Source organism: Diaphorina citri, unplaced genomic scaffold (assembly GCF_000475195.1).
Source record: "Diaphorina citri unplaced genomic scaffold, Diaci psyllid genome assembly version 1.1 scaffold1307, whole genome shotgun sequence".
Lineage (NCBI taxonomy): Eukaryota > Metazoa > Arthropoda > Insecta > Hemiptera > Psyllidae > Diaphorina > Diaphorina citri.
Window position 1 is genome coordinate 64 of NW_007378736.1, and position 26,478 is coordinate 26,541.

The 26,478-nt window shown below is 38.3% G+C and overlaps 4 protein-coding genes and 1 long non-coding RNA gene across 6 annotated transcripts in view; 4 read left to right on the top strand and 1 right to left on the bottom strand.

Annotated features, from left to right (window-relative positions):
• Positions 1-668: 668 nt before the first annotated feature.
• Positions 669-3,762, top strand: LOC103515257 (CLIP domain-containing serine protease 2-like; the record flags this gene model as incomplete). Its single annotated transcript, XM_026828002.1, has 2 exons — positions 669-793; positions 3,265-3,762. Coding segments are annotated over 2 exons (605 nt in total), but the record flags the coding sequence as incomplete, so codon positions are not given.
• On the bottom strand, positions 1,258-1,851 carry LOC113469945. The gene is made up of 2 exons (XR_003393204.1): positions 1,599-1,851; positions 1,258-1,516 (listed from the first exon to the last, which is right to left on the bottom strand). It is a non-coding gene; the product is annotated as an uncharacterized LOC113469945 (long non-coding RNA).
• Positions 3,763-4,068: 306 nt separating the features above from the next.
• On the top strand, positions 4,069-4,531 carry LOC113469943 (CLIP domain-containing serine protease 2-like). Its single transcript, XM_026828003.1, has one exon. The coding sequence runs from the start codon at positions 4,069-4,071 to the stop codon at positions 4,438-4,440; it is 372 nt and encodes a 123-aa protein (XP_026683804.1). The 3' UTR covers positions 4,441-4,531.
• Positions 4,532-6,348: 1,817 nt separating this feature from the next.
• LOC108253152 (CLIP domain-containing serine protease 2-like) overlaps positions 6,349-26,478 on the top strand; it is a 21,219-nt gene continuing 1,089 nt past the window's right edge. The window contains exons 1-3 of the mRNA XM_026828004.1: positions 6,349-6,495; positions 7,406-7,546; positions 9,810-9,924. Of these exons, the coding sequence (XP_026683805.1) occupies positions 6,402-6,495; positions 7,406-7,546; positions 9,810-9,924 (350 nt within the window). The 5' untranslated portion in view covers positions 6,349-6,401. The remainder of the gene's footprint in view (positions 6,496-7,405; positions 7,547-9,809; positions 9,925-26,478) is intronic.
• Positions 16,997-22,721, top strand: LOC103515258 (CLIP domain-containing serine protease 2-like). Of its 2 annotated transcripts, none has more exons than XM_026828010.1 (6): positions 16,997-17,172; positions 17,699-17,839; positions 18,631-18,760; positions 20,512-20,699; positions 21,280-21,372; positions 22,268-22,721. In XM_026828010.1, exons 1-6 carry the CDS (start codon positions 17,094-17,096, stop codon positions 22,711-22,713), a joined length of 1,077 nt encoding a protein of 358 aa, XP_026683811.1. In that variant the 5' UTR covers positions 16,997-17,093; the 3' UTR covers positions 22,714-22,721. The 2 variants fall into 2 exon arrangements, with proteins under 2 accessions (XP_026683811.1, XP_026683810.1); XM_026828009.1 differs by lacking the exon at positions 20,512-20,699 and adding an exon at positions 20,848-21,041 and having other exon boundaries at positions 17,013-17,172.

Sequence of the window (26,478 nt, forward strand, 5' to 3'; positions counted from 1 at the left end):
TTTCGGAGTTTCGACCTCAGATTTGGATTTTTCACTACTAGGTATTTACGTTGGAATTGACCATTTATTAATAAGTTTTACCCATTTGCAACATTGATCATATGGTAAGAGATAGGTAGGATTGATGAAATTTGGTAGAGATGTTCAACACAATATGAAGAAAATTTCCTAACAGGTATCCCGAATCTATTATTTGGGATCCAATAATTAAATTGAACTCTTTATCTAACACCAGATTTGATGTCAGATTTGGAATTTTTACTACTTTTTACGTAGGAATTGACCATTTATTAATAATTTTTACCCATTTGCAACTCCCCCATTGATCATATGGTAAGAGATAGGTAGGATTGATGAAATTTGGTAGAGATGTTCAACACATGAAGAAAATTTCCTAACAGGTATCCCGAATCTATTATTTGGGATCCAATAATAAAATTGAACTCTTTATCTAACACCAGATTTGATTACTGATGAGTTCTACTTTCTTCTGAATAAGTTTGATAGAAGAAACAACATAATATAGGTCTGTATAAGATAGAGAAAACAACAACATGATAGAGGAAACGACACAACAGCCAGGGTGTTGAAGCTGGAAATTCATATTTCCTTGCCGAAAGTACCACAGAGGCAGATGATAAAATAAAACTCGTTGTTTCAACTTTCAGCTACTGAGTCGGAGGAGAAGGAGGTAAATCTAACAGACAGACGAGATAACACATTCTTCTATTGTGGCGGCAGTTTGATCAACCAACATTACGTTGTCACTGCAGCCCACTGCTTCACTCCCCAAGCAACGTAAGTTCAATTAACAATAGGTACATAACTACAGGGTGAGGCGCGGCAATTTTCTTTTTTGAAACGTCGATTAAAAAAAAATCTGTGATACTTTCTTCACTTCTGTTGATGGATTAGCATCAAGAAATGTTGGAAATTTGACTTTATGTTTTTTCGAACAGTACCCCATTCAAATGACGACCGCCATTCTCGATACACTGATGGACGCGATTTCTGAAGTTTCTCTCTAATTTCTCCAACATTTCTATCGGTAGACGGCCTATTTCTCGTCGGATATTGTGCTTCAATTCTTCAAGGGTCCTCGGACGATCTTTGTAAACTTCAGCCTTCAGGTAGCCCCATAAACCCTGAGAAGGACACCATAACGAAGACGAAACGCGCGCTGCACTGTTATTATTAGACTCATTTGGAGATAGTAGGGCTGCGTTCTTGAAAGCAGCTTTTGCACTGGTATTTACGTCACAACAAATTTATAATTGTTATGGAAGGATTTTAAAGCTTTTTCTTCTGTCATATTTACGTCTTAACTTCTGCAAAGTTGATTTTTGTTTATGGAACGTAGACCTGGTATTGCATGAGTAACGTTACCTTCTCAACTTTAGTGTGCCTCACGTTTTATTTATTTTGAATTTCTTTTGTTTTCCCTTTTGATTTCCCCCCCACAAATAGACGAGAATTTACCCGTTCAAGATCGTCCAAATTTCCAATGAAAAAATACCTTGTGGATTAGCTACTTTTACGTCACAAATAGACGAGAATTTACCCGTTCAAGATCGTCCAAATTTCCAATGAAAAAATACCTTGTGGATTAGCTACTTTTACGTAAGAGCAGAAAAGTCAAACTACTTATAAAAAAATCACTTCTCTGTCCCAACTCGATGCTCAAGTGTCGAGAATGGGATAGTACATTGTTTTGTTAAATGATTTATTTATACTGATCTTCAAATATTTTAATAGAAAAAATATTGAAATCATGTGTTTTGTCTCATATTGATTCTTTTTAAAAAATAAAACCGTTTTGTATAGAAAAACAAATTCTTGTGTTTGATTGATTTTGTAGCGGCTTTAGCTTTCGCTGAATGGCGATAGCAGAATAAAGAAAAGATGTCTTTTTTTATCTGCCATGCACCGGGGTGATGGTCTCTAGCTCTAGCCATGTTAAATTGGCTGGCTCGTCCTGAACCGCAGTCAACCATCGTGAGGACTTGTGCTTGGTCTTTAAAAGCAGAGAGAACCCTTTGAGGAACTGCCAGCTTGCTAGGCTGGTTAGGGTTAGCTGTTCTCCTCCCTGTATATAGTCCCACAGCCAGACGCTAGTCTTCTCTCTGTTTAACGTCCCCTAGCCAGACAGTTTGTTGAGAAAAGGCGAACAAAAAGAAGAAAAGACTAAGAGCCATACAAGACAATTTTTTTTTTTTTTAACAAAAAAAAAAGAGATAGAGGGAACTGAAACTGCCCAGCTCTTATCATCCCGAAAGCGAAGGGAGAAGAAAGACAGGATAAGAGAAAACCAACCTTTCCGGGAATGAACCTTAAGTTTGGGATAAAATCTGCCTCGGGTGGGAATTGAATCAAAAAAAAAAAAGAGATAGAGGGAACTGAAACTACCCAGCTCTTATCATCCCGAAAGCGAAGAGAGAAGAAAGACAGGATAAGAGAAAACCAACCTTTCTGGGAATGAACCTTAAGTTTGGGATAAAATCTGCCTCGGGTGGGAATTGAATCCACGACCAGCTTATAAGCGCTACCAACCAAGCCAAGTTAGGCTGGCAATAAAAAGTAGAATAGTGGAGATGTTCCATTTACCTACTTTTATATTGAACACGCAGGGGAATTAGCTATCTCCACCATAGGCTGGCAATAAAAAGTAGAATAGTGGAGATGTTCCATTTACCTACTTTTATATTGAACACGCAGGGGAATTAGCTATCTCCACCAATACACATATTGCACATTGCATACTCAAACAGTTGTACGGCGTTCATACAAACCAACCATCATTACACGTTATGCAGCCATCTCCACCAGTAGGTATTGCACATTGCATACTCAAATAGTTATATGGCGTTCATACAAATTTATATTTAGCTGCTTTCTTGAAAGTTTTGTGAAATTTTGATGAAATTAAAAAAAAACAAGCTGGGCCCGTCCCTCCGGGAATTATTTAGCCCGTAGTTTATTCGATCAGTACCTATGTAGGTACCTACCTAATTTGACGAATTTCGTTTGTGCTTCATTGAGTCGAGTTTTACCATCGCGGTTTGCCTCGGGGGTAAGTTCAATCCGAGGTTGATCTGGTTATCAGGTATAGGAAAATCCTCGTTTCACCTCAATCCCGAGTTGGTAAACCTCAACATTAACTTTATTATTATTCTTGATTTGATTTTTCGATTTTACTTTCATGTAATGATAATTAAAATCAAGACTAGAGCCCGTTCTCCCTTTATTCCCAATATAAGGTTTAAGTCACCCATCCATTTATTGGCCTTATTTTCTACAGAGGATAAACGGCCTTCATTAGAACTCTTGGCAGTCCAACAGAAAGTTTTCAACTCAGAAAAGTGTAAAGCACGCTATCAGAAACTCGACCCTAGCAGTCAGATATGTGTTGGTGGTAAAGTTGGCAAGGATTCCTGCTATGGTGATTCTGGTGGTCCTCTAACATGGATGGGATCATTTGATTCAGCAATATCAGCGCGGAACTACCTAATCGGTCTTGTGTCTTACGGACCTGAAGATTGTGGTAAAACTGAGAATCCTGGAGTTTATACCCGTATGACTTACTTCTTACAGTGGATTCTAGATCATTTGGAAGATGAAGTAAACATTCCAGAAGTTCGAACAGAGCATCTAAATTCATCCTCCCCACTACATCAGCTATCATCTAATAAAACATCTTCGATATCCAGTTTTGCATCAGTACGTCAAGCGTTACCCAGCACCTAAATTGCCTGCACCAGCACCTGCATTGGATATTTTTTTTTTCTTTCTTAGGGGTATGTTATCTTATATTATAAAATCCTTTATAAAATAGAGACACGATGACTTTTTCCTTACTCACCTCTCGCGGACCACCTGAAACCTTCTCGCGGACCACTAGTGGTCCACGGATTTTTTTTTCTTTCTTAGGGGTATGTTATCTTATATTATAAAATCCTTTATAAAATAGAGACACGATGACTTTTTCTTTACTCACCTCTCGCGGACCACCTGAAACCTTCTCGCGGACCACTAGTGGTCCACGGACCATAGGTTAAGAATGGCTGTTCTATGAGGAAACTCGACCCTAGCAGTCAGATATGTGTTGGTGGTAAAGTTGGCAAGGGTTCCTGCTATGGTGATTCTGGTGGTCCTCTAACATGGATGGGATCATTTGATTCAGCAATATCAGTGCGGAACTACCTAATCGGTCTTGTGTCTTACGGACCTGAAGATTGTGGTAAAACTGAGAATCCTGGAGTTTATACCCGTATGACTTACTTCTTACAGTGGATTCTAGATCATTTGGAAGATGAAGTAAACATTCCAGAAGTTCGTACAGAACATCTAAATTCATCCTCCCCACTACATCAGCTATCATCTAATAAAACATCTTCGATATCCAGTTTTGCATCAGTACGTCAAGCGTTACCCAGCACCTAAATTGCCTGCACCAGCACCTGCATTGGATAATTTTTTTTTCTTTCTTAGGGGTATGTTATCTTATATTATAAAATCCTTTATAAAATAGAGACACGATGACTTTTTCCTTACTCACCTCTCGCGGACCACCTGAAACCTTCTCGCGGACCACTAGTGGTCCACGGACCATAGGTTAAGAATGGCTGTTCTATGAGGACAGACAGACGACACCGAAGCGAATACAATAGTCCGTCCCTTATACCTTTTTATTACTATTGTAATAATAAAGGAAAGACGGACTAAAAAGCCATATTTTACTATCCAATAGCTGAGCTAAGAACAGGGTAGTTCCTTTCCAAATAGCAAAGTAAAATAAAGAACTCACAAAAGGTTTTGATGTTTATCCAAAAGGTGGTTGCCAGCCTAGTTAGCTTAGTTGGTGTGTAGTGCGTCTGCCTTGTAAGCGCTAGGCCGTGGGTTCGATTCCCGCCCGGGACGGATTTTATCCTGATGGGATAATGTTCGTTCTCGGATCGGCTGGCTTTCTCCTATCCTGTCTTCCTTCTCTCTTCGATTTCGGGTTACAGTTCCCTCTGTCAAACCTCTTAAAAAAAAAAAATTGGTGGAAACAAAAAAAACATACCTATATGAGTGAGAAACATGTAATATTTTGTTAATATCTAAGGATTGGTGGAAACAAAAACAACATACCTATATGAGTGAGAAACATGTAATATTTTGTTAATATCTAAGGATTGGTGGAAACAAAAAAAACATACCTATATGAGTGAGAAACATGTAATATTTTGTTAATATCTAAGGATTGGTGGAAACAAAAAAAACATACCTATATGAGTGAGAAACATGTAATATTTTGTTAATATCTAAGGATTGGTGGAAACAAAAAAAACATACCTATATGAGTGAGAAACATGTAATATTTTGTTAATATCTAAGGATTGGTTTTAAAAAAGTACTCGTATGTATATGAGTGAGAAACATGTAATATTTTGTTAATATCTAAGGATTGGTGGAAACAAAAAAAACATACCTATATGAGTGAGAAACATGTAATATTTTGTTAATATCTAAGGATTGGTGGAAACAAAAACAACATACCTACCTAATTTATTTTAGTAAGTAAAATACATTCCACAACATTAACAAGTCACATATCAGAAGTAATAGTTAGGGATAACATACACATTACACAACAATCAAATGAGAAACATAAGTTGTTCATTTAAAGATAGAAGGATCCTGCCAGCATAGGACTGAAAAGTCCCTTTACCAACTAACTTTAGGGCCTTGAATCCTTGAAAGTCAGAAGAAACTCCATTTGCCATTAGTGTCTCGCTAATTTCTAAAGCTTCTCTGTTCCTATTGAGTTTTATCTGTATGTATAGGTAGCTGGTTTCAAAGGTAGGTAATAAAATTAAAAAAAAGGTGCGTAGGTATACCACAGAAGGATAGATTCAGAGACAAAATGCGTGTACCTAATACCTACCGTTAATCACAAAAATATACTCCACAAATTATTAAGGGTACCCCAGAGAAATCTGGTCTTAATTAGAATTCGGGGACAGACTGACGGACGGACTGACTGACAGACAGACAGACACCGGAGCGAATACAATAGTCCGTCCCTTATACCTTTTTTTATTACTATTGTAATAATAAAGGAAGGACGGACTAAAAATGAAATTCAGTAACTGGTCACTGCGATCCTGGGTCATGACACCAAATTCTAATCGGATTTGAATTCTCAATGTGAGGTGCGGGCCATTTAGGGCCTTAAATTTCTTCACCCTTCCCGAAAACCAGCCCTAATATCAATTACCCATGTACCTACTTATCTGGTGGTACCTATTAACTTTGATAAGAATTTTCCTCGAATTTGGAACATACAGGTTTCAAGATAATCTTGGTAAGATTAGTAACTCACTTGGTGATTAGATAGTCAGCTGGAACCACAGCTCAAGATGAGATTAATATTGGCTCAGATTTTGGTTTCGGTGACTCTCTGCTTCTTTCACTGTGGACTAGCTTACTCATGGTATAGAGAGGATGATTTCGGTGAGTTATTCCCATCTGATCGATTTTTCCGTGTTAAGGTATCATAAATGGGTAAAGTTTGTTGGGGTTTGAGGTTGAATCAGTCAGTTGGTATCAAGAATGTTCCTGATGTCAAATGAACAGATAGTGTCATGTAGATTTTTAATAAAAAGTTCATTATGTTGCTTATATAATTATGCAGTATCCGCGAAAATTCGAAACCTAGGGACTATAGGGCTAAAAAATCGAGGAAATAAGGAAGAAACATACTGATAGATTCTGACGTGATTTTGTGAAGATTCATCTTGAAAAGAACATGTGAACACCATCGAGGAAATAAGGAAGAAACATACTGATAGATTCTGACGTGATTTTGTGAAGATTCATCTTGAAAAGAACATGTGAACACCAAGTTATTCCCATCTGATCGATTTTTCCGTGTTAAGGTATCATAAATGGGTAAAGTTTGTTGGGGTTTGAGGTTGGATCAGTCAGTTGGTATTAAGAATGTTCCTGGATGTCAAATGAACGGATAGTGTTATGTAGATTTTTAATAAAAAGTTCAATATGTTGCGTATATAATTATGCAGTATCCGCGAAAATTCAAAACCTAGGGACTATAGGGCTAAAAAATTCAAGGAAATAAAGAAGAAACATATCTACTGATAGATTCTGACGTGATTTTGTGAAGATTCATCTTGAAAAGAACATGTGAACACCAGTAACTTATACTTTTCACAGTTGGGGAGGGGGTTTTTATTGTTTATTTAGACAAGCAGACATGTTTCGCCATTGCTGGCATCATCAGTGTAAAAATTGCACATGAGAAAAGGGAAAGGCTTCAAAAAAGAAGAACAAATTGACCACATAAGGAAGAAATACAATATTCATAATAAGTGACTGATGGGTTATTCTCTACTCATACTTTCAGATCCAGAGCAACACAAGAACTGGCACCTCTTACCTCCCAAGGACAAATGTGGTCTAGCATCAGAACAGAGAATCATAGGTGGTTATGTAGCCAAACTTGGATCTATACCTTGGATAGCTAGAATCGCTTACTCTCGAACTCGTAAGTAATGATAACTCACCCCTAAAAGGGATTTTGCTAAAAATAAATTCAGTTTTGACTAGTAATGTCGCTTATAAGAGGCCCTTTAACAGCGAAGGACATAATAAAAGCCGTATTACTTTTTTTTAGATTCAACCAAGGAGATTTGCATTTTCAACTTCAACACCCAGACTGCCAAAGCATACTCCATGTTGACTAGTAGTTCTGTGAACTGTAGACCTCACTCAGCCTCTTTTGCCTAAGCTGAGACTTTAAATAGAACCTTCCTCATTTCATTATTTATTTCATAAATATATTATCACATAGAACATTTAACCGATTTTGAGTATAAACTATAGGTAAATACATAAGTATGGATTAATGTACGAGTAATTCACGTGTAAATATGTACATATTGTAAGAGAAAATAATGTACCTTAACTACCTATAACCTAGGTATACGTAATTAAAAAAAAAAGGACAAGGAACACGTTTTATTTATAACCACTGAAAAGATTTCAAGAATTGACCCATGTATTAATTTTAAATACCCATGTATTAGCATATGTTATCACATAGAACATTTAACCGATTTTGAGTACCTATAAAATATAGGTAAATACATAAATATGGATTAATGTAATTCACGTGTAAATATGTACATATTGTAAGAGAAAATAATGTACCTAACTACCTATAACCTAGGTATACCTACGTAATTAAAAGAAAAAGGACAAGGAACACGTTTTATTTATAACCACTGAAAAGATTTCAAGAATTGACCCATGTCGGTGGGTGTGTGTGATGTGTGTGTGTGGTGGGATGGGTGTGGTGTGTGTGATGTGTGTGGTGGGATGTGTGTGATGGGTGTGGTGTGTGTGTGTGGTGGATGTGGTGGGTGTGTGATGGGTGGTGTGTGTGTGTGGGTGTGTGTGATGTGTGTGGTGGGATGTGTGTGATGGGTGTGTGTGTGTGTGTGTTTCAAGAATCGACCCATGTATTAATTTTAAATACCCATGTATTAATTTTAAAAGGTTTTAGGTATGATGAAGGATTGATGAATCATCTAGTGGGGGAACTTCAAGCCCACACCAACGCGACCCCGTTCAATGTACGGACCCCAAATTTCAATCAGCAACGTGCATTGTACTAATTAAGAAGTGTATCAAATTTCATCAAAATCGGAGCAAATTTCATAGTAATTCGAAGGTAAGGTAGAGCAAAAGCATCGAAAAATCGAACAATCTAAAGAAAACTTTGCACAGGTGCATATTCTAAAGAAATCTTTGCTCAGGACCTCAGGTGCATATGGAAAATTTGAATTTTGCCGTGCAGCGCCTATATTTCGCGCCAAAAAAAGTAGGACCGTTTATTTCCAATTTTTGTCACATCATGAGCGCTCATTCCAGTTGTTTATGGTAGAGTTCACTGCATTAATCCTTGGATTTTTTTTTTCTCATAAAAAAAAATAGCAAAATTTCACTCAGAGGCTCTCTTTCAGCGTTTCAGCTTACCATTGAAAATACAGTGGCCTGTGGCAGCAAGTGTGGGTTCGAAGGTAAGGTAGAGCAAAAGCATCGAAAAATCGAACAATCTAAAGAAAACTTTGCACAGATGCATATGGAAAATTTGAATTTTGCCGTGCAGCGCCCATATTTCGCGCCAAAAAAGTAGGACCGTTTAATTCATGTTTATTTCCAATTTTTGTCACATCAGTGCTCATTCCAGTTGTTTATTGGAGTTCACTGGGTAATTTAGAGCAAAAGCATCGAACAATCTAAAGAAAATTTGGCACATCAGGTTCAAATGGAAAATTTGAATTTTGCCGTGCAGCGCCTATATTTCGCGCCAAAAAAGTAGGACCGGTTATTTCCAATTTTTGTCACATCATAAGCGCTCATTCCAGTTGTTTATGGTAGAGTTCACTGCATTAATCCTTGGATTTTTTTTCTCATAAAAAAATAGCAAAATTTCACTCAGAGGCTCTCTTTCAGCGTTTCAGCTTATCATTGAAAATACAGTGGCCTGTGGCAGCAAGTGTGGACGTCCAAAGCGGAAGCTCTTTGGTTCAGCCATGTTGAATCTAAAACAAGTCACTGAAATACGGCTAAACTATCTTTCTGCCCCACCTTTTCGCTGGGGTATCAACTCTTCTAATACTTGTATGTATACATACAAGTAACTAAACTATGGGTAAGGGGTAGTATGGATATTTTTTTTTTTATTATTTAAGTGGCAGGGTTCTAGAGGAGCTCTTCCACCCAACCCCTTCTTCATATTTCAGGCAATGAGCGTCGTATATTGTCTGACAAATTCATCTCATTCGCTTGTGGGGGCACTTTGATCAGCAAATACTACATCTTGACCGCAGCCCATTGTGCAACCAATCCAGAACAGATGTAAGTGAAATACTACTACAGCTTAGTTAGCTAGGTTGGTAGCGCTAGGCCGCGGGTTCGATTCTCGCCCGGGGCGGATTTTATACTGAACGGATTATGTTCGTTCTCGGAACGGCTGGCTTTCTCCTATCCTGTATTCCTTCTCTCTTCGATTTCAGGACGATAAGACCTTAGCAGTTACAGATTCCACGCCTCCCGGAAAGATTGATACAAAAGCGAGTTTTTGCATAGAAAATGAGCGTCCCAATGACTGGACTCTTTAACGTGATTTGACGAAAACTCGTTTCGACACATGCGCATAAATCGCTGTTTACCAGGCGAGCGCCTTGACCACTACACCACCGAGGTAGGGTAAGGGGTAGTATGGATATGTTTTTTTTTACGGCTTTCTTTTAAGTGGCAGGGTTCTAGAGGAGCTCTTCCACCCAACCCCTTCTTCATATTTCAGGCAATGAGCGTCGTATATTGTCTGACAAATTCATCTCATTCGCTTGTGGGGGCACTTTGATCAGCAAATACTACATCTTGACCGCAGCCCATTGTGCAACTAATCCAGAGGTGTATGAATGAATCTCGCTCTTATGATGAGTATTGTCATCTTATTTTATTGTTTCATTACAAATTTTTATTAGTAAATGTTTTCTTCAAATTATATTATTATATTGATCCCAAGGGTAAGAAAAACAAAGTGACGGCTGGATTAAAAAGTAACCAATAACCAACAATTAAATCGGTCTATCTTTTCCCCCCGTAGATCCTCAGTTCGCCTGGGCGAACACGATGCTAACTCGGACCCGGATTGTTCACCGGACCACAGGCAATGTGCCCCACCAGTGCAGGATATCAGGGTGGTCAAAGTGATATCCCATGAACACTTCTCAGGAGAGCCCAACATGAGAAACGACATCGCTCTGTTGAGACTGGAGAGACCACCTAGACTCAATGGTGAGTGTAAGGTTTGTTAGGGGGCAGTGCAATAGTCCTAAACAAAAATGGACGCGGCACACACGGGATCAAGAAGAGACCGCCTTAACATAATAATAATCGGGTTGAGCGGAAGAGAATGTCTTGGGCATTAATCTATCACCATCAGGCCGCCAATGCCATCAACCCCGGCGTTTCTTTAGACGTTCGAAGTACAAAATGTCAGCCTTGTTCGCTTGGAGGGTAGTTCGATTCCGTGGTGGATTTTATCCTAAATAGATAAGGTTCGTTTTCGTAAGGTTGACTTTCTCCTATCCTGTGTTCCTGCTCTCTTCGCTTTCGGGGCGATAAGACCTTTACAGTTAATCCTAATAATTCTGTTAAAGAGAGTTCCCTCGATCAAACCTTTTACAAAAAGTACGAAATTGTGGCATAGTTTTATACCAGTATAGCTCAACTTCGTTCCAAAATAGTTCATGTTGTGTCGTTCGGCAGCTCACCGAGTGGATATGTCAGAGTAGTTTGATAAATAATATTGTGTAGTACAACTAGAATTATTGTTCTCTTTGTGTTGTAGCTTACGTTCAGCCCATTTGTTTGCCCTATGGACCGGGAATGACACGAACCCATGATACACACAGAACAAAAAAGGGGGAAAAAATACAAGTCGACAATCCGAGCAAAATGAAAAAACTATGTATGTATTGAAAACCAGAGCATAAGAAACAATCACAGGCATAGATACAATCACAGGTCGTTTACCTGCGAGCGTAGAGTGATCAGGCGTAGATAGATTGTCAAACAGGGATACCACATCAAGATGTAGGAGATAGGAGGGACAGCAAAAAAAAATACAAGTCGACAATCCGAGCAAAATGAAAAGAAATATATATGTATTGAAAACCAGAGCATAAGAAACAATCACAGGCATAGATACAATCACAGGCTGTTTACCTGCGAGCGTAGAGTGATCAGGCGTAGATAGATTGTCAAACAGGGATACCACATCAAGATGTAGGAGATAGGAGGGACAGCTACGAGTGAATATGTCAGAGTAGTTTGTTTGATAAATAATATTATGTAGTATAACTAGAATTATTGTTCTCTTTGTGTTGTAGCTTACGTTCAGCCCATTTGTTTGCCCTATGGACCGGGAATGACACGAACCCATGATAGAGGGACAGCCTGCACCAGACAGAAGACGGGAAAATACTATTGACTAACCACCACCAAGTGTTAGTGAAAACCATGTGATGCTTTTAGACGAAAACTATCAACTTCTCACGTAAGTGGTTAAAGTAACCTAACATATAAAAAAACCTGCCAACTTCATTACTTTTCTTCCTATTTCTACAGTGCATTATCTTTTATTATGTTAATAAAAAAATATTGATTCCAGCAAAATCCTTTTATGTTTCCTACTTATTTACATAAATTAAAAAATGTACTAGTCTATGACAAGGACAGAAGTGGTAAAATATGTATGTAATGTTAGAATTAAAGGGGGGGAATTAAGTGTTAGAATAACATTTTTAATTGGTATTATAGGTACTCATTTGATGTCTTGCTGTTATTACCTAGGTAGGTAAAACATGCCTTTCTCTATAAGATATAAAAGGGCTACCCTTTTTAAATCGACGGGGGCTACCCATTTTGCACAAGTACATTATTAATTTCCCATTTCCACAGAGGATGGAGTTCCATCTAGAGACCTCCTGGCCGTCAATCAGAAAGTATTCAATGCGGACCGCTGCAAAAATTAAGTGTCAGAATAACATTTTTAATTGGTATTACAGGTACTCATTTGATGTCTTGCTGTTATTACCTAGGTAGGTAAAACATGCCTTTCTCCAGTGGCGTAGCGTCCATGTAGGGCGTGTATGGCGGCCATACACTCTAAATTTACTCAAATACCCTTAAATATCGACTTTAAATATTTATGAAGAAGCATCTGCATAACTTATGTAGTAATGTGCATGGTGATGGAAATTAGTGCCCTACACGCCTTACACTCCGCTGCAAATTAGCTTACGCCGACAACGGTATCTCCATCGACTACAATAGCGGCCAAATGTGTGTCGGTGGCAATGTTGGCAAGGATTCCTGTAATGGCGATTCTGGTGGGCCGCTAACATGGATGGGATCATTTGATTCAGCAATATCAGCGCGGACCTACCTAATTGGTCTGGTGTCTCTTGGACCAGCCAGCTGTGGTGTCTATGAGATCCCTGGGGTCTACTCTCGTACTTCGTACTTCCTTAGGTGGATACTCGATCATCTTGACGAGTAATTCATAGAAACATTTGTATATTTCTGTCAGATTAAAAATATGTACCTAAATGGACTTGATGAAAATAATAATAAACATCACATTCCTTCCTATTATAATACTGGAAAGACTCTTTATTTGTGCAATAATTTGTGCAAAAGTCATCTTGCAAAAGCCTACGAGTGAGGCGAAACTGTGTTACCTATACTTATGCTATTTATTTTAAATCTCAATTTAAAAATGAAATTCAGTAACTGGTCACTGCGATCTTGGATCATGACACCAAATTCTAATCGGATTTGAATTCTCAATGTGAGGTGCGGGCCATTTAGGGCCTTAAATTTCTTCACCCTTCCCGAAAATAAATTTGGACATTAGGCTAATGTTCAGATGGGATAGATTATAATTATCCTATCTACTTATTTTAAATCTCAATTTGGTCCAGTGGTGACGGTTGGTCACGGTTGGTCCAGTGGTAACGCGCTTGCTTGCCATGCAGAAGGTCCCGGGTTCGAATCCCACCATCGACAGGCGAAACTCGAGTCGGTGTCATGTAAATAATAATCTCCCACAAAGAACCCTAGTCAATTATAAAATAAGGTAAGCAAATAAATTAACATAAATAGGTCTGTACAGGTAGGTCAGAAAAATAGAAAAGGGCTGAAAGTTGGCTTGCAAAATAAATATTGCCTCGTCAATTTTTTTTTAGGTTTATTCATAATCTCTCATAGAAAAATCTCAGATGATCAAATCCAATTTGTAAAGCGCAGTCAGTTTTCTGTGTTATTATTGGGTATTCGTCAGCTCCCATGGCGTAGTGGTCACTGCGCTCGCCTTGCACGCGGGAGACCCGGGTTCGATTCCCGGCGGGGTCAAGAAATTTGTATCATGATTTGGAAATACGAATTTAGGTAATACAATATGCCATATTGAAGATTACAATCCAATAGTGAGGCCAAAAAAAGGGGGCTGCACACCAATAAAGGGGGGACCGAACTACCTAGTGTCACCCTTTCTCCTATATAACATGTTTCTGGACATGTTGGGTAGGAAAAAGGGTGATGATTTTAGGATTATTAAAATATTGGGAAAACCCTACAATGCTGCAGTGAGCACCAAAGTTGTGATATAATAACACAAAGAAACTGCATTTACATTATTGGGTATTCGCTGGTACTGTTATCTACCCTGAATATACCTACCTACCAACTGTTACACGTGTTGGACCTATCAGAAGTAATTTATCAGTAACCTGTCTAATAGGTAACACAGTCCATTGTAACCAAGTGTTTAATTGTGCTATTAATAAAATGGGCATAAAATTTGCTGAAAAGACGTAAGCGACAGAGCGAAATAAAACCAAATGAACTGGCAGGGTGATAACTGGAAGAAATTTAATACGTACAATAAGGTGAAATTTGTGATAATAATGACGTATTATTTAGTAGTATTATTACCTATTATAAGAATAATTAACAAGACTGCGGACCGGTTCTACAGTAGGTACGTGCTAGGTACCTATCGACAGAGATGTGCGAATCGCAAAATGCAAAATGGAAAATGTAAAATGTACATTTACATTTAAAATTGGTTTTTAAAAAGCATTTTACATCTTGCATTTCAAATTGGTTTTCTAGAGGCATTTTACATTTTGCATTTCAAATTTTCAAATTGGTTTTCAAAAGCATTTTGCACATCTCTGCCTATCGACAGTATAAAATTTAAAATGAACTTTGCTTACGAATGTGTCAGATAACTATACGTACCTATCACAGTAAAGAGATAAGAAGTAGTATTATTACCTATTATAAGAATAATTAACAAGACTGCGGACCGGTTCTACAGTAGGTACGTCCTAGGTACCTAATTACCTATCGACAGTATAAAATTTAAAATGAACTTTGCTTACGGATGTGTCCGATACGTACCTATCACAGTAAAGAGATAAGAAGAAAGAAAAATGTCTTCACTTGACCAGAGAAACAAAAGGATCCTTAGGAGTTAATTACATATACTCACTTTCCGTGTTCGTGATACAGGCATAGTACCCATCTCACGGTGTTGGAAGGATTGGGGTTTAAAGGTTTAAAACCCTTTGGTATGTAAACGATGCAGACTTGTCTTCTCCGCGACTCCGCGTTACCAAAGTCATTTAAGTCGTGCAACTACGCTCCCAATTTGCAAGAGGAGACGTACAGAACCGCCAAAACCCCTTTTGAAAAACGATCCTGAAAATGATAGCAAAATAATATCTATTTATAAAATAAGAAACCCATTTCAAAATATAATATCTAGTCACAATTGATAAGACTTGAAGACTGAGGGGCAGATGATTTCAGAATATGAGGACAAAACAGTTCACTTGTATCCGGGCCAATCAAGATGATAGTCCAACTAACTAACTTTCTCATCTTGACGCAACTCAGTCTAATTGTCCATGGAGAATCTTTCAGTAAGTCAGCATTTTTTTCCTTTTTGATTCAAGACCTTGTAAGCGCTATGCCGCGGGTTCGATTCCCGAACGGCTGGCTTTCTCCTACCCTGTCTTCCTTTTCTTCGATTTTGGGACAGTAAGACCTTTGGCAGAGACAGTTCCACTACCAAACCTCTTGAAGAAAAAGAAGAAAAAAAAACCGCCTCGATGGTGTAGTGGTCAAGGCAATATAATATCTAGGTATTTATAAAATAAGAAACCCATTTCAAAATATAATATCTAGTCACAATTGATAAGACTTGAAGACTGAGGGGCAGATGATTTCAGAATATGAGGACAAAACAGTTCACTTGTATCCGGGCCAATCAAGATGATAGTCCAACTAACTAACTTTCTCATCTTGACGCAACTCAGTCTAATTGTCCATGGAGAATCTTTCAGTAAGTCAGCATTTTTTTTTTTTTCGTTTTTGATTCAAGACCTTGAAAGCGCTATGCCGCGCGTTCGATTCCCGCCCGCGGCGGATTTTATCCTGAACGGAAAATGTTCGTTCTCGGAACGGCTGGCTTTCTCCTACCCTGTCTTCCTTTTCTTCGATTTTGAGACAGTAAGACCTTTAGCAGAGACAGTTCCACTATCAAACCTCTTGAAAAAAAAACCGCCTCGATGGTGTAGTGGTCAAGACGTTCGCCTGGTAAACCCATGTATTAATTTTAAAAGGTATTAGGTATGATGAAGGATTGATGAATCATCTAGTGGGGGAACTTCAAGCCCACACCAACGCGACCCCGTTCAATGTACGGACCCCAAAGGTACTAGGTGACAAGGTTGTATGTGCCCCACCAGTTCAGGATATCCTAGTAGACAAGGTCATCCAACATGAAGAATACACCAATGATGACCTGACAATAATATTGGACTCATAGCTATGTACATGTATAGCGGCATGCAGTATATTTTTTAATTACCTAATAAAGAATTCTCTCATGTTTTGAAATACCTATATTGAAATTACTTACTGCTCCCTTATCGTATTTTCCGAAATGATTTCTGATTCAACGAATTTTGATAAGACCCAGGTAGGTACTTACCTATTTCTTGGCAAGTCTGCTGGAATTTATTCATTAATTTTTTTACGAAGAACTATTGAGTATGGCGGCATGCAGTATATTTTTTAATTAGGTAATAAAGAATTCTCTCATGTTTTGAAATACCTACATGAAAGTTACTTACTGCTCCCTGATCGTATTGTCCGAAATGATTTCTGATTCAACGGATTTTGATAAGACCCAGGTAGGTACTTACCTATTTCTTGGCAAGTCTGCTGGAATTTATTCATTAATTTTTTTACGAAGAACTATTGATAATTTCTTTTTATGTTCCTCAACAGTTTACCACGTCCCTTTCTAGAAACCCATTTGGGTAGGTATTTTGATAAGGCCTCTTTCCATGAATTAGAGGAACCTAGGCTTTGAAATATTCATGAGATTTTTCAACTCACTTGATCATTAGACCAGCTGAAGTCACAGCTAAAAAATCGCCATGGTAGGTGTACAAGGTCTATTTATAGTTTTGATGACACTTTGCTTTGTATACGATGGACAAGCTGAAAATGATTTCGGTAAGTCGAAAAACATCCAAAATAAAGAACAGATTTCAATCTTTAAAGGATAGATAGGTGATTCATATAATCATAAAGCCCATCAGATAACTACTCTTATTTTAGTAGTGCTGGTGGTTATACATATAGGACTAGGCTAGGCTAGGCTTAAAAAATAAAAGTAGGTAATTCTTCTTCTATTTTTCAATCCTAGCTTAGTCTAGCCCAGTGTATAAACACAACCTGATGACTAAAGCTTGCATCATGTGTTTAGTAGTGCTGGTGGTTATACATATAGGACTAGGCTAGGCTAGGCTTAAAAAATAAAAGTAACGTAGGTAATTCTTCTTCTATTTTTCAATCCTAGCTTAGTCTAGCCCAGTGTATAAACACAACCTGATGACTAAAGCTTGCATCATGTGTAACAAAAAGAAGAAAAGTGAACTCTTTTTTTTTACCAATTCCAGATCCTGAGCAACACAAGAACTGGCACCTCTTACCTCCCAAGGACGAATGTGGTCTATCAGTAGAACCGAACCAATTCCAGATCCTGAGCAACACAAGAACTGGCACCTCTTACCTCCCAAGGACGAATGTGGTCTATCAGTAGAACCGAGAATCATAGGAGGTTATGTAGTCAAACTTGGATCTCAACCTTGGATAGCCAGGATCGGTAGCGTTATACATAGTAAGTGTTTTGATGTATGTAGAAATAGATCAGTTGCGCTTACTTGGGTGATGTTTCAAAGTCATAGAGGAGGAAAAATGAGGACCAACGGAATTTTTCTTATTCTTCTACGACTTCTAGATACCGAGATAAATCGATTTAAAAAAAAACCGGTAAATCGTGAAGTTTGACGTCACGGCATACGCTCCCGTAGTCCCGTAGGAAATGACGTCATAATTCATGACTCCCGCTTCGTTTGTATGTGCCCAAGCGTTTCTGCGCAGTTCGACGTGAAATCTGACGTCACAAGTCTTTGAACTTTTTCATTAGAACGGCAATTAAAAATTGAATTTTCGACCTTTTATAGTTACTTTTTCGGAGTTTCGACCTCAGATTTGGATTTTTCACTACTAGGTATTTACGTTGGAATTGACCATTTATTAATAAGTTTTACCCATTTGCAACATTGATCATATGGTAAGAGATAGGTAGGATTGATGAAATTTGGTAGAGATGTTCAACACATGAAGAAAATTTCCTAACAGGTATCCCGAATCTATTATTTGGGATCCAATAATAAAATTGAACTCTTTATCTAACACCAGATTTGATTACTGATGAGTTCTACTTTCTTCTGAATAAGTTTGATAGAAGAAACAACATAATATAGGTCTGTATAAGATAGAGAAAACAACAACATGATAGAGGAAACGACACAACAGCCAGGGTGTTGAAGCTGGAAATTCATATTTCCTTGCCGAAAGTACCGCAGAGGCCGATGATAAAATAAAACTCATTGTTTCAACTTTCAGCTACTGAGTCGGAGGAGAAGGAGGTAAATCTAAGAGCCAGACGAGATATCACATTCTATTGTGGCGGCAGTTTGATCAACCAACATTACGTTGTCACTGCAGCCCACTGCTTCGTTTTTCCCCAAGCAACGTAAGTTCAATTCACAATAGGTATTTATTTTTGTTTGCTTTGTAATTCGCTTGTTTGTAATATCTAATTTAAATGAAAAGTATAATATAAACGTGCAAACTAGAGATAAAAAGTAAAAAATGAATTTAGAAAAATGAACGCGTACAAGTTGCGGAAAAAAAATCAAAATTTCGAATTTCCCGCCAACTTTACACGCTCATGAAGGCTCTGTGTTAAGTTGCCACATCATTTTCCACACGCCAAGAAAGGCCGAGAATGGCCTATCTCAGCCCAGTACATAAACACACCCTCAGCCTTCAGGTAGCCCCATAAACCCTGAGAAGGACACCATAACGAAGACGAAACGCGCGCTGCACTGTTATTATTAGACTCATTTGAAAAATAACTTTCTACATAAAATGCTTTCTGCTGCTTGGATAAAATAATTTTGAGGACTGAACTAAATCGAAACATAAATTTCCATCTTTTTTTAATCTGCTGAACTTGTCATAACTTGTCTACTTACAAGTGCGGCTGCACACTGGGAGTTTCAAAAAAGGAAATTGCCGCACCTCACCCTGTATAATAGAAGGAGAACGGGATAGGAGAAGGCTAGCCTTTCTGAAAACGAACTTTATCTGTTTAGGATAAAGTTTGCCCCGGGCGGGAATTGAACGCGCAATCTAGCAGCCTAAGGGCCCTAAGGCCCGTATAGCACATGGGAAGCGTAGACGCGCGTCTTTTATTAGCGCGTAGTCGCCTAAAAGACCAAACCTAATGAAAATGATAGATACTTTTAATGACTTCCTATTATTTCCATAGGTTTGGTTTATCAGGACAACATACTATACTGAAATTGACTACGCTTCCAATAGGATTTTGAGGACTGAACTAAATGGAAACATAAATTTCCATCTTTTTTTAATCTGCTGTCTTGTCATAACTTGTCTACTTACAAGTGCGGCTGCACACTGGGAGTTTCAAAAAAAAAAAATTGCCGCACCTTACCCTGTATAATAGAAGGAGATCCTATTATTTCCATAGGTTTGATTTATCAGGACAACATCTATATAAATAAAATTGTAGATTTGTCTGTAGGTACATTGCTTAGAATCGTGAAATTTTTAGTTATTCTTACTCCTTATGCATCCACGATTCCAAAAATCACATTGGAAAAAATTCTGTCTGTCTGGCTGTATGTAATAGTATGTATGTATGTCTGTCTGTCTGTTACGCTAAATAGACCTTTGGTTGTCCTCTTTTCACGAGAAAACGGCTCGACGGATTTTGACGAAATTTTTTGTGGTTGTTAAAAAAAGTACTCCGGGTGACATAGGCTACTTGAAATTTTCACCTTCCATCCTGATTCAAAATGGCGGCGGTTCAAAAACGTGAAGAAAATGGCCCAATAGACCTGTTCTTGTCCTCTTTTTACGAGAAAACGGCTCAACCGATTTTGATGAATTTTTTTGTGGTTTTTAAGAAGAGTACTCGGGGTAACATAGACTACTTAAAATTATCACATTTCATCCTGATTCAAAATGGCGGCGGTTCAAAGTTATACCTATTATGCTGCTCTGTGGGACATGTCAGGGAGCGCGTATCGCGACCGTGTGTGTGTATGTGTGTAGTGGATGTGTGTACGCTTCCATTCCAATAGGCAACGGGCCCAGCATCTTAGGTATAAGGCAGGCGCGTCACCTCCCAAACTAACTACCTACTCTAACTAGGCTGGTTATGACTGAGCACTAAACTCTGATGTTATGTTGCAGTCATTTTGTCAGGCTTGGTGAGCAGAATGTCATAACTGATCCGGATTGTCAAAACATAAATGGACATAAAGTATGTGCCCCACCAGTGCAAGATATCAAAGTGATCCAATTCCTCACACATGAAAACTACACTGGTACGAAAAATGATATCGCTCTCTTGAGACTGGAAAAATCTCCTGAGTGGAATGGTAAGTGAAGCCGGTTTCAGAATTGAATAAATTCCAATAGGCAACGGGCCCAGCATCTTAGGTATAAGGCAGGCGCGTCACCTCCCAAACTACCTACTCTAACTAGGCTGGTTATGACTGAGCACTAAACTCTGATGTTATGTTGCAGTCATATTGTCAGGCTTGGTGAGCAGAATGTCATAACTGATCCGGATTGTCAAAACATAAATGGACATGAAGTATGTGCCCCACCAGTGCAAGATATCAAAGTGATCCAATTCCTCACACATGAAAACTACACAGATTCTGGTACGAAAAATGATATCGCTCTCTTGAGACTGGAAAAATCTCCTGAGTGGAATGGTAAGTGAAGCCGGTTTCAGAATTGAATAAAATGGTATGTTGAATACGGTAATATGTTTTGAATAGGACAACAAACTATTCTAACCACATTATAGGCAGAGAAAATGGGACACTCGAAAAGAAAACCTCACCTAAATAAACGCTATTAAGGTTAATTATCTTCCTCCCACTTCGATAGAAGTCATTAATAATAACCCCAATATCCTTTATTTTCCTTTCTTTGTATGTCTAATTACAGGCTATGTACATCCAGTGTGTTTGCCTTATGGTAATGCAATGACCAGGAACTTTGAAAACGAGAATACCATTGTAGCAGGATGGGGAGTGACAGGTAACTATGTATGCCTTCTTCATAACAGATCTGTAGGCTGTAGGTAACTGTCTATTTATAATTTATAGCTAATTGGTATATATTACACGTTATGTAATTCATTGGTGCTCTGGTGCTTGCTCTCTTTCATAATCGAGCAGGTGCAATCGGGATTAACAGAATTATTTAAACATTTATAGGGCATTCCATTTTTTTTTTTTTTTTTACAATCTTTTCAAACTCATTGCTCTCTTTCATAATGCAATCGGGATTAACAGAATTATTTAAACATTTATAGGGCATTCCATTTTTTTTTTTAAAAAATCTTTGTCAAACTCATTCAGGTGAATTCAGGTCTCCAAATTATATTCGAATATCCAAAACGCACTTCTTTCAGTAGAAATAGATATCTGTAGCAGGATGGGGAGATACAGGTAACTTATGTATGCCTTCTTCATAACAGATCTGTAGGTACCTGTCTATTTATAATTTATAGCTAATTTGTAATATTGTACGTTATGTAATTCATTGGTGCTCTGGTGCTCTCTTTCATAATGCAATCGGGATTAACAGAATTATTTAAACATTTATAGGGCATTCCATTTTTTTTTTACAATCTTTGTCAAACTCATTCAGGTGAATTCAGGTCTCCAAATTATATTCGAATATCCAAAACGCACTTCTTTCAGTAGAAATAGATATTCCGAATCCAAATTTCGTTTGTGCTTCATTGAGTCAAGTTTTACCATCGCGGTTTGCCTCAGGGGTAAGTTCAATCCGAGGTTGATCTGGTTATCAAGTATAGGAAAATCCTCGTTTCACCTTAATCCCGAGTTGGTAAACCTCAACATTAAAAGGTGAACATCACGAATGTACCTAACCTACCTACCTAACCCAAACATTCTATTTTCTACAGAGGATGGACGGTCTTCATTAGAACTCTTGGCAGTCCAACAGAAAGTTTTCAACTCAGAAGAGTGTAAAGCACGCTATCAGGAACTCGACCCTAGCAGTCAGATATGTGTTGGTGGTAAAGTTGGCAAGGATGCCTGCAAGGGTGATTCTGGTGGTCCTCTAACATGGATGGGATCATTTGATTCAGCAATATTAGCGCGGAACTACCTAATCGGTCTTGTGTCTTACGGACCTACATGTGGTACTAAATCTGAGAATCCTGGAGTTTATACCCGTATGACTTACTTCTTACAGTGGATTCTAGATCATTTGGAAGATGAAGTAAACATTCCAGAAGTTCGTACAGAACATCTAAATTCATCCTCCCCACTACATCAGCAATCATCTAATAAAACATCTTCGATATCCAGTTTTGCATCAGTACGTCAAGCGTTACCCAGCACCTAAATTGCCTGCACGAGTCTAATAAAGTAAAATTTTATTTATTTTATACACATTTTGATGAAATCATGCCTTTTCTTCCATTTGCAGACTATGTACAGCCAGTGTGTTTGCCTTATGGAGATGGCCTAAAGTATAACTTTGAAGGCAAGGATACCATTGTGGCAGGATGGGGATTGACAGGTAACTACAGAATGCCTTATTGTTCCCACGTTTTCAAGAAGGCCATTTTAACATTATTTTGCACAAGAAAAAATTGAAGTGAAAATCAGTAATGCTTGAATGGAAAAAGAAAAAAGGTATTTACTTAAATGTAATGAGTATCTAAAGGTGTGTCCACAGTTCACACTGTCCACAGTCGACCAGCCGTCAATCGATATCGAACGAACCGTCCACAGTTGCCTCGACAACATAGTGTTACCATAGATCGACTAATATTCATCTTCGCTTTTGTAATATCACAGAAAATGAATTCATAAAATTCTCATTTCCACATCTCGTGTTTTTCCGCAGAGAAAAAAATCCCTTCCCACATATTGTTGGGTGTGAACCAGCTGGTATATGACCGATACCTCTGCACAGCCATATACGAGAGAAACGGTATCTCCATCGACACCAACAAAGGACAACTCTGCGTAGGCGGCACATCACAGAAAATTAATTCATAAAATTCTCATTTTCAAATCTCGTGTTTTTCCGCAGAGAAAAAAATCCCTTCCCACATATTGTTGGGTGTGAACCAGCTAGTATATGACCGATACCTCTGCACAGCCATATACGAGAGAAACGGTATCTCCATCGACACCAACAAAGGACAACTCTGCGTAGGCGGCAAGGTAGGCAAGGATTCCTGCAATGGTGACTCCGGAGGCCCCTTGATGTGGATGGGATCGTTTGATAGGTCCATATCAGCACGGACTTATCTCCTGGGTATTGTGTCCCTTGGACCCTCTACTTGTGGGATGCTTAGAATACCGGGTGTCTACACACGCACGTCCTATTTCCTGCGCTGGATATTGGCGACTCCGGAGGCCCCTTGATGTGGATGGGATCGTTTGATAGGTCCATATCAGCACGGACTTATCTCCTGGGGATTGTGTCCCTTGGACCCTCTACTTGTGGGATGCTTAGAATACCGGGTGTCTACACACGCACGTCCTATTTCCTGCGCTGGATATTGGACAACATGCAAGAGTAACGCATACTGTAGATTTAACCCGTAATTGGCGACTGTCAGAGATCCACACAGAATTAATTTTTGCCCGAAAATTCCGAGATTGAAATTTCAAAATTCCAATGACATCTTGATTCAAAAACATCATTATTTTTGGACTTCTTTTGGCTTTCATCTCAATGGAAAAATGTTCTAGAATTATGATTTATGATAGTTTAGCAGTAGAAAATTAATTAATTCATTTTCCGCAGAAGAATTTAGGCTTCACCCTTTAGGTATCATTTTACCAAATTTAGGGTTAACGTTTGCTGGCGGGCAGACCTTTAATAGGTATCAAATCGAATTTTCTGACTGCCTATACCTACTATATTTATGTTTTGGAACCATTTTTTCAAAGTAGGTAAATGAGTAAATAAATTTCAGTAAAACACTACTTTATCGTACAAGAATAACGAGTAATTTCTTTCTTGTTTTATTGAATAAAATTAACAAGTGAACAGTCAGACACCTGACACCTCTATATAGTGTATGTGTGTTATGTAAGTAGGTACCTTGTGAAAATAATTGGCATAATAAAGTAACCAAATTCGGACGATATAAGCCCAAACTTCAAGCTGATATTTTTCCTTCTTTGTGGGTAGTTCTTAGCTTCTTAGTAAAGATAAACTGCGGGTTCGATTCCCGCCCGGGGTGGATTTTATCCTGAACGGATAATGTTCATTTTCGGAACGGCTGAATTTCTCCTTTCCTCTCTTCTATTTCGGGATGACAATACCTTAGCAGTTACAGTTCCCTCCATCAAACCTCTTTAAAAAAGTACAATCTTTACCAGCTTTCTATGATTCTATGTGTTGGGGTGGATGAACTAATCAGAACTTAGCACTTAAGACTTAGTAATAAATCCCATTTTCTCATAAGATAATCCTTTGGATTATCTTATCTCATAAGATCTCATAAGATAATCCTTTAAGATAATCCTTTGGATTATCTTAAAATTGTAGATCCTAATATTAGTGCCCCATTTTATTTCTAATGATGTAGGTACAGTACGTACACTATAACTGGACTTTCTTTCTCTTTACAAATCGGGTCAAGAAAAATCCCATGTAATACGAAGAAATTCAACAAAGACACACTAGAAACTAAGCCTAAACGTCGCGTTAAATAAAATAGAAAATCCTTTTACTATTATCTATTTATATCTTCTTCTTTTTCTCTTACTATCCCACATTTCTTGAAATATTCCAGAGGGTCGCGGACGCCTCAGTTACAACTGTGGAGGCAGCTTGATAAGCAAATATTACGTGGTCACTGCGGCTCATTGCGCTGTCATTCCGAGTATTATGTAAGTACCAAGTACCCTATTTATCATCACGAGCCAGCCTAGTTATATCTTAGTTGGTAGCGCTTCTGTCTTGTAAGCGCAGCGCTAGGCCCCGGGTTCGATTCCCGCCCGGGGTAGATTTTATCCTGAACGGATAATGTTCATTTTCGGAACGGCTGAATTTCTCCTTTCCTCTCTTCTATTTCGGGATGATAATACCTTAGCAGTTACAGTTCCCTCCATCAAACCTCTTTAAAAAAGTACAATCTTTACCAGCTTTCTATGATTCTATGTGTTGGGGTCTGTCTTGTAAGCGCAGCGCTAGGCCCCAGGTTCGATTCCCGCCCGGGGTAGATTTTATCCTGAACGGATAATGTTCATTTTCGGAACGGCTGAATTTCTCCTTTCCTCTCTTCTATTTCGGGATGATAATACCTTAGCAGTTACAGTTCCCTCCATCAAACCTCTTTAAAAAAGTACAATCTTTACCAGCTTTCTATGATTCTATGTGTTGGGGTTCTGGAGATAGAGTGATCATTGTACGAATGAATCTCGCTCTTATGATGAGTATTGTCATCTTATTGTTTTATTACAAATGTTCATTAGTAAATGTTTTCTTCAAATTATATTATTATATTTTATATTGATCCCAAGGGTAAGAAAAACCTAGACCCTTGATAATAGTAAAGATAAAATGACGGCTGGATTAAAAAGTAACCAATAACCAACAATTAAATCGGTCTATCTTTTCCCCCCGTAGATCCTCAGTTCGGCTGGGCGAACTGAATGAATCTCGCTCTTATGGTGAGTATTGTCATCTTATTGTTTCATTACAAATTTTCATTAGTAAATGTTTTCTTCAAATTATATTATTTTATTGATCCCAAGGGTAAGAAAAACCTAGACTCTTGATAATAGTAAAGATAAAGGGTCGGCTGGATTAAAAAGTAACCAATAACCAACAATTAAATCGGTCTATCTTTTCCCCCCGTAGATCCTCAGTTCGGCTGGGCGAACACGATGCTAACTCAGACCCGGATTGTTCACCGGACCACAGGCAATGTGCCCCACCAGTGCAGGATATCAGGGTGGTCAAAGTGATATCCCATGAACACTTCTTAATCCAGAGCAGATGTAAGTGAAGTGTACTACTTCAGCTTAGTTAGCTAGGTTGGTAGCGCTAGACCGCGGGTTCGATTCTCGCCCGGGGCGGATTTTATCCTGAACAGATTATGTTCGTTCTCGGAACGGCTGTCTTTCTCCTATCCTGTAT

Coding starts and splice junctions, on each gene's coding strand:
- LOC113469943 (XM_026828003.1), top strand. CDS start 4,069: ATGAGGAAACTCGACCCTAGCAGTCAGATATGTGTTGGTGGTAAAGTT.
- LOC103515258 (XM_026828009.1), top strand. CDS start 17,094: ATGGTAGGTGTACAAGGTCTATTTATAGTTTTGATGACACTTTGCTTT. Junction 17,173..17,698: donor ACAAGCTGAAAATGATTTCG/GTAAGTCGAAAA, acceptor AACCAATTCCAG/ATCCTGAGCAACACAAGAAC. Junction 21,042..21,279: donor AAAATCTCCTGAGTGGAATG/GTAAGTGAAGCC, acceptor GTCTAATTACAG/GCTATGTACATCCAGTGTGT.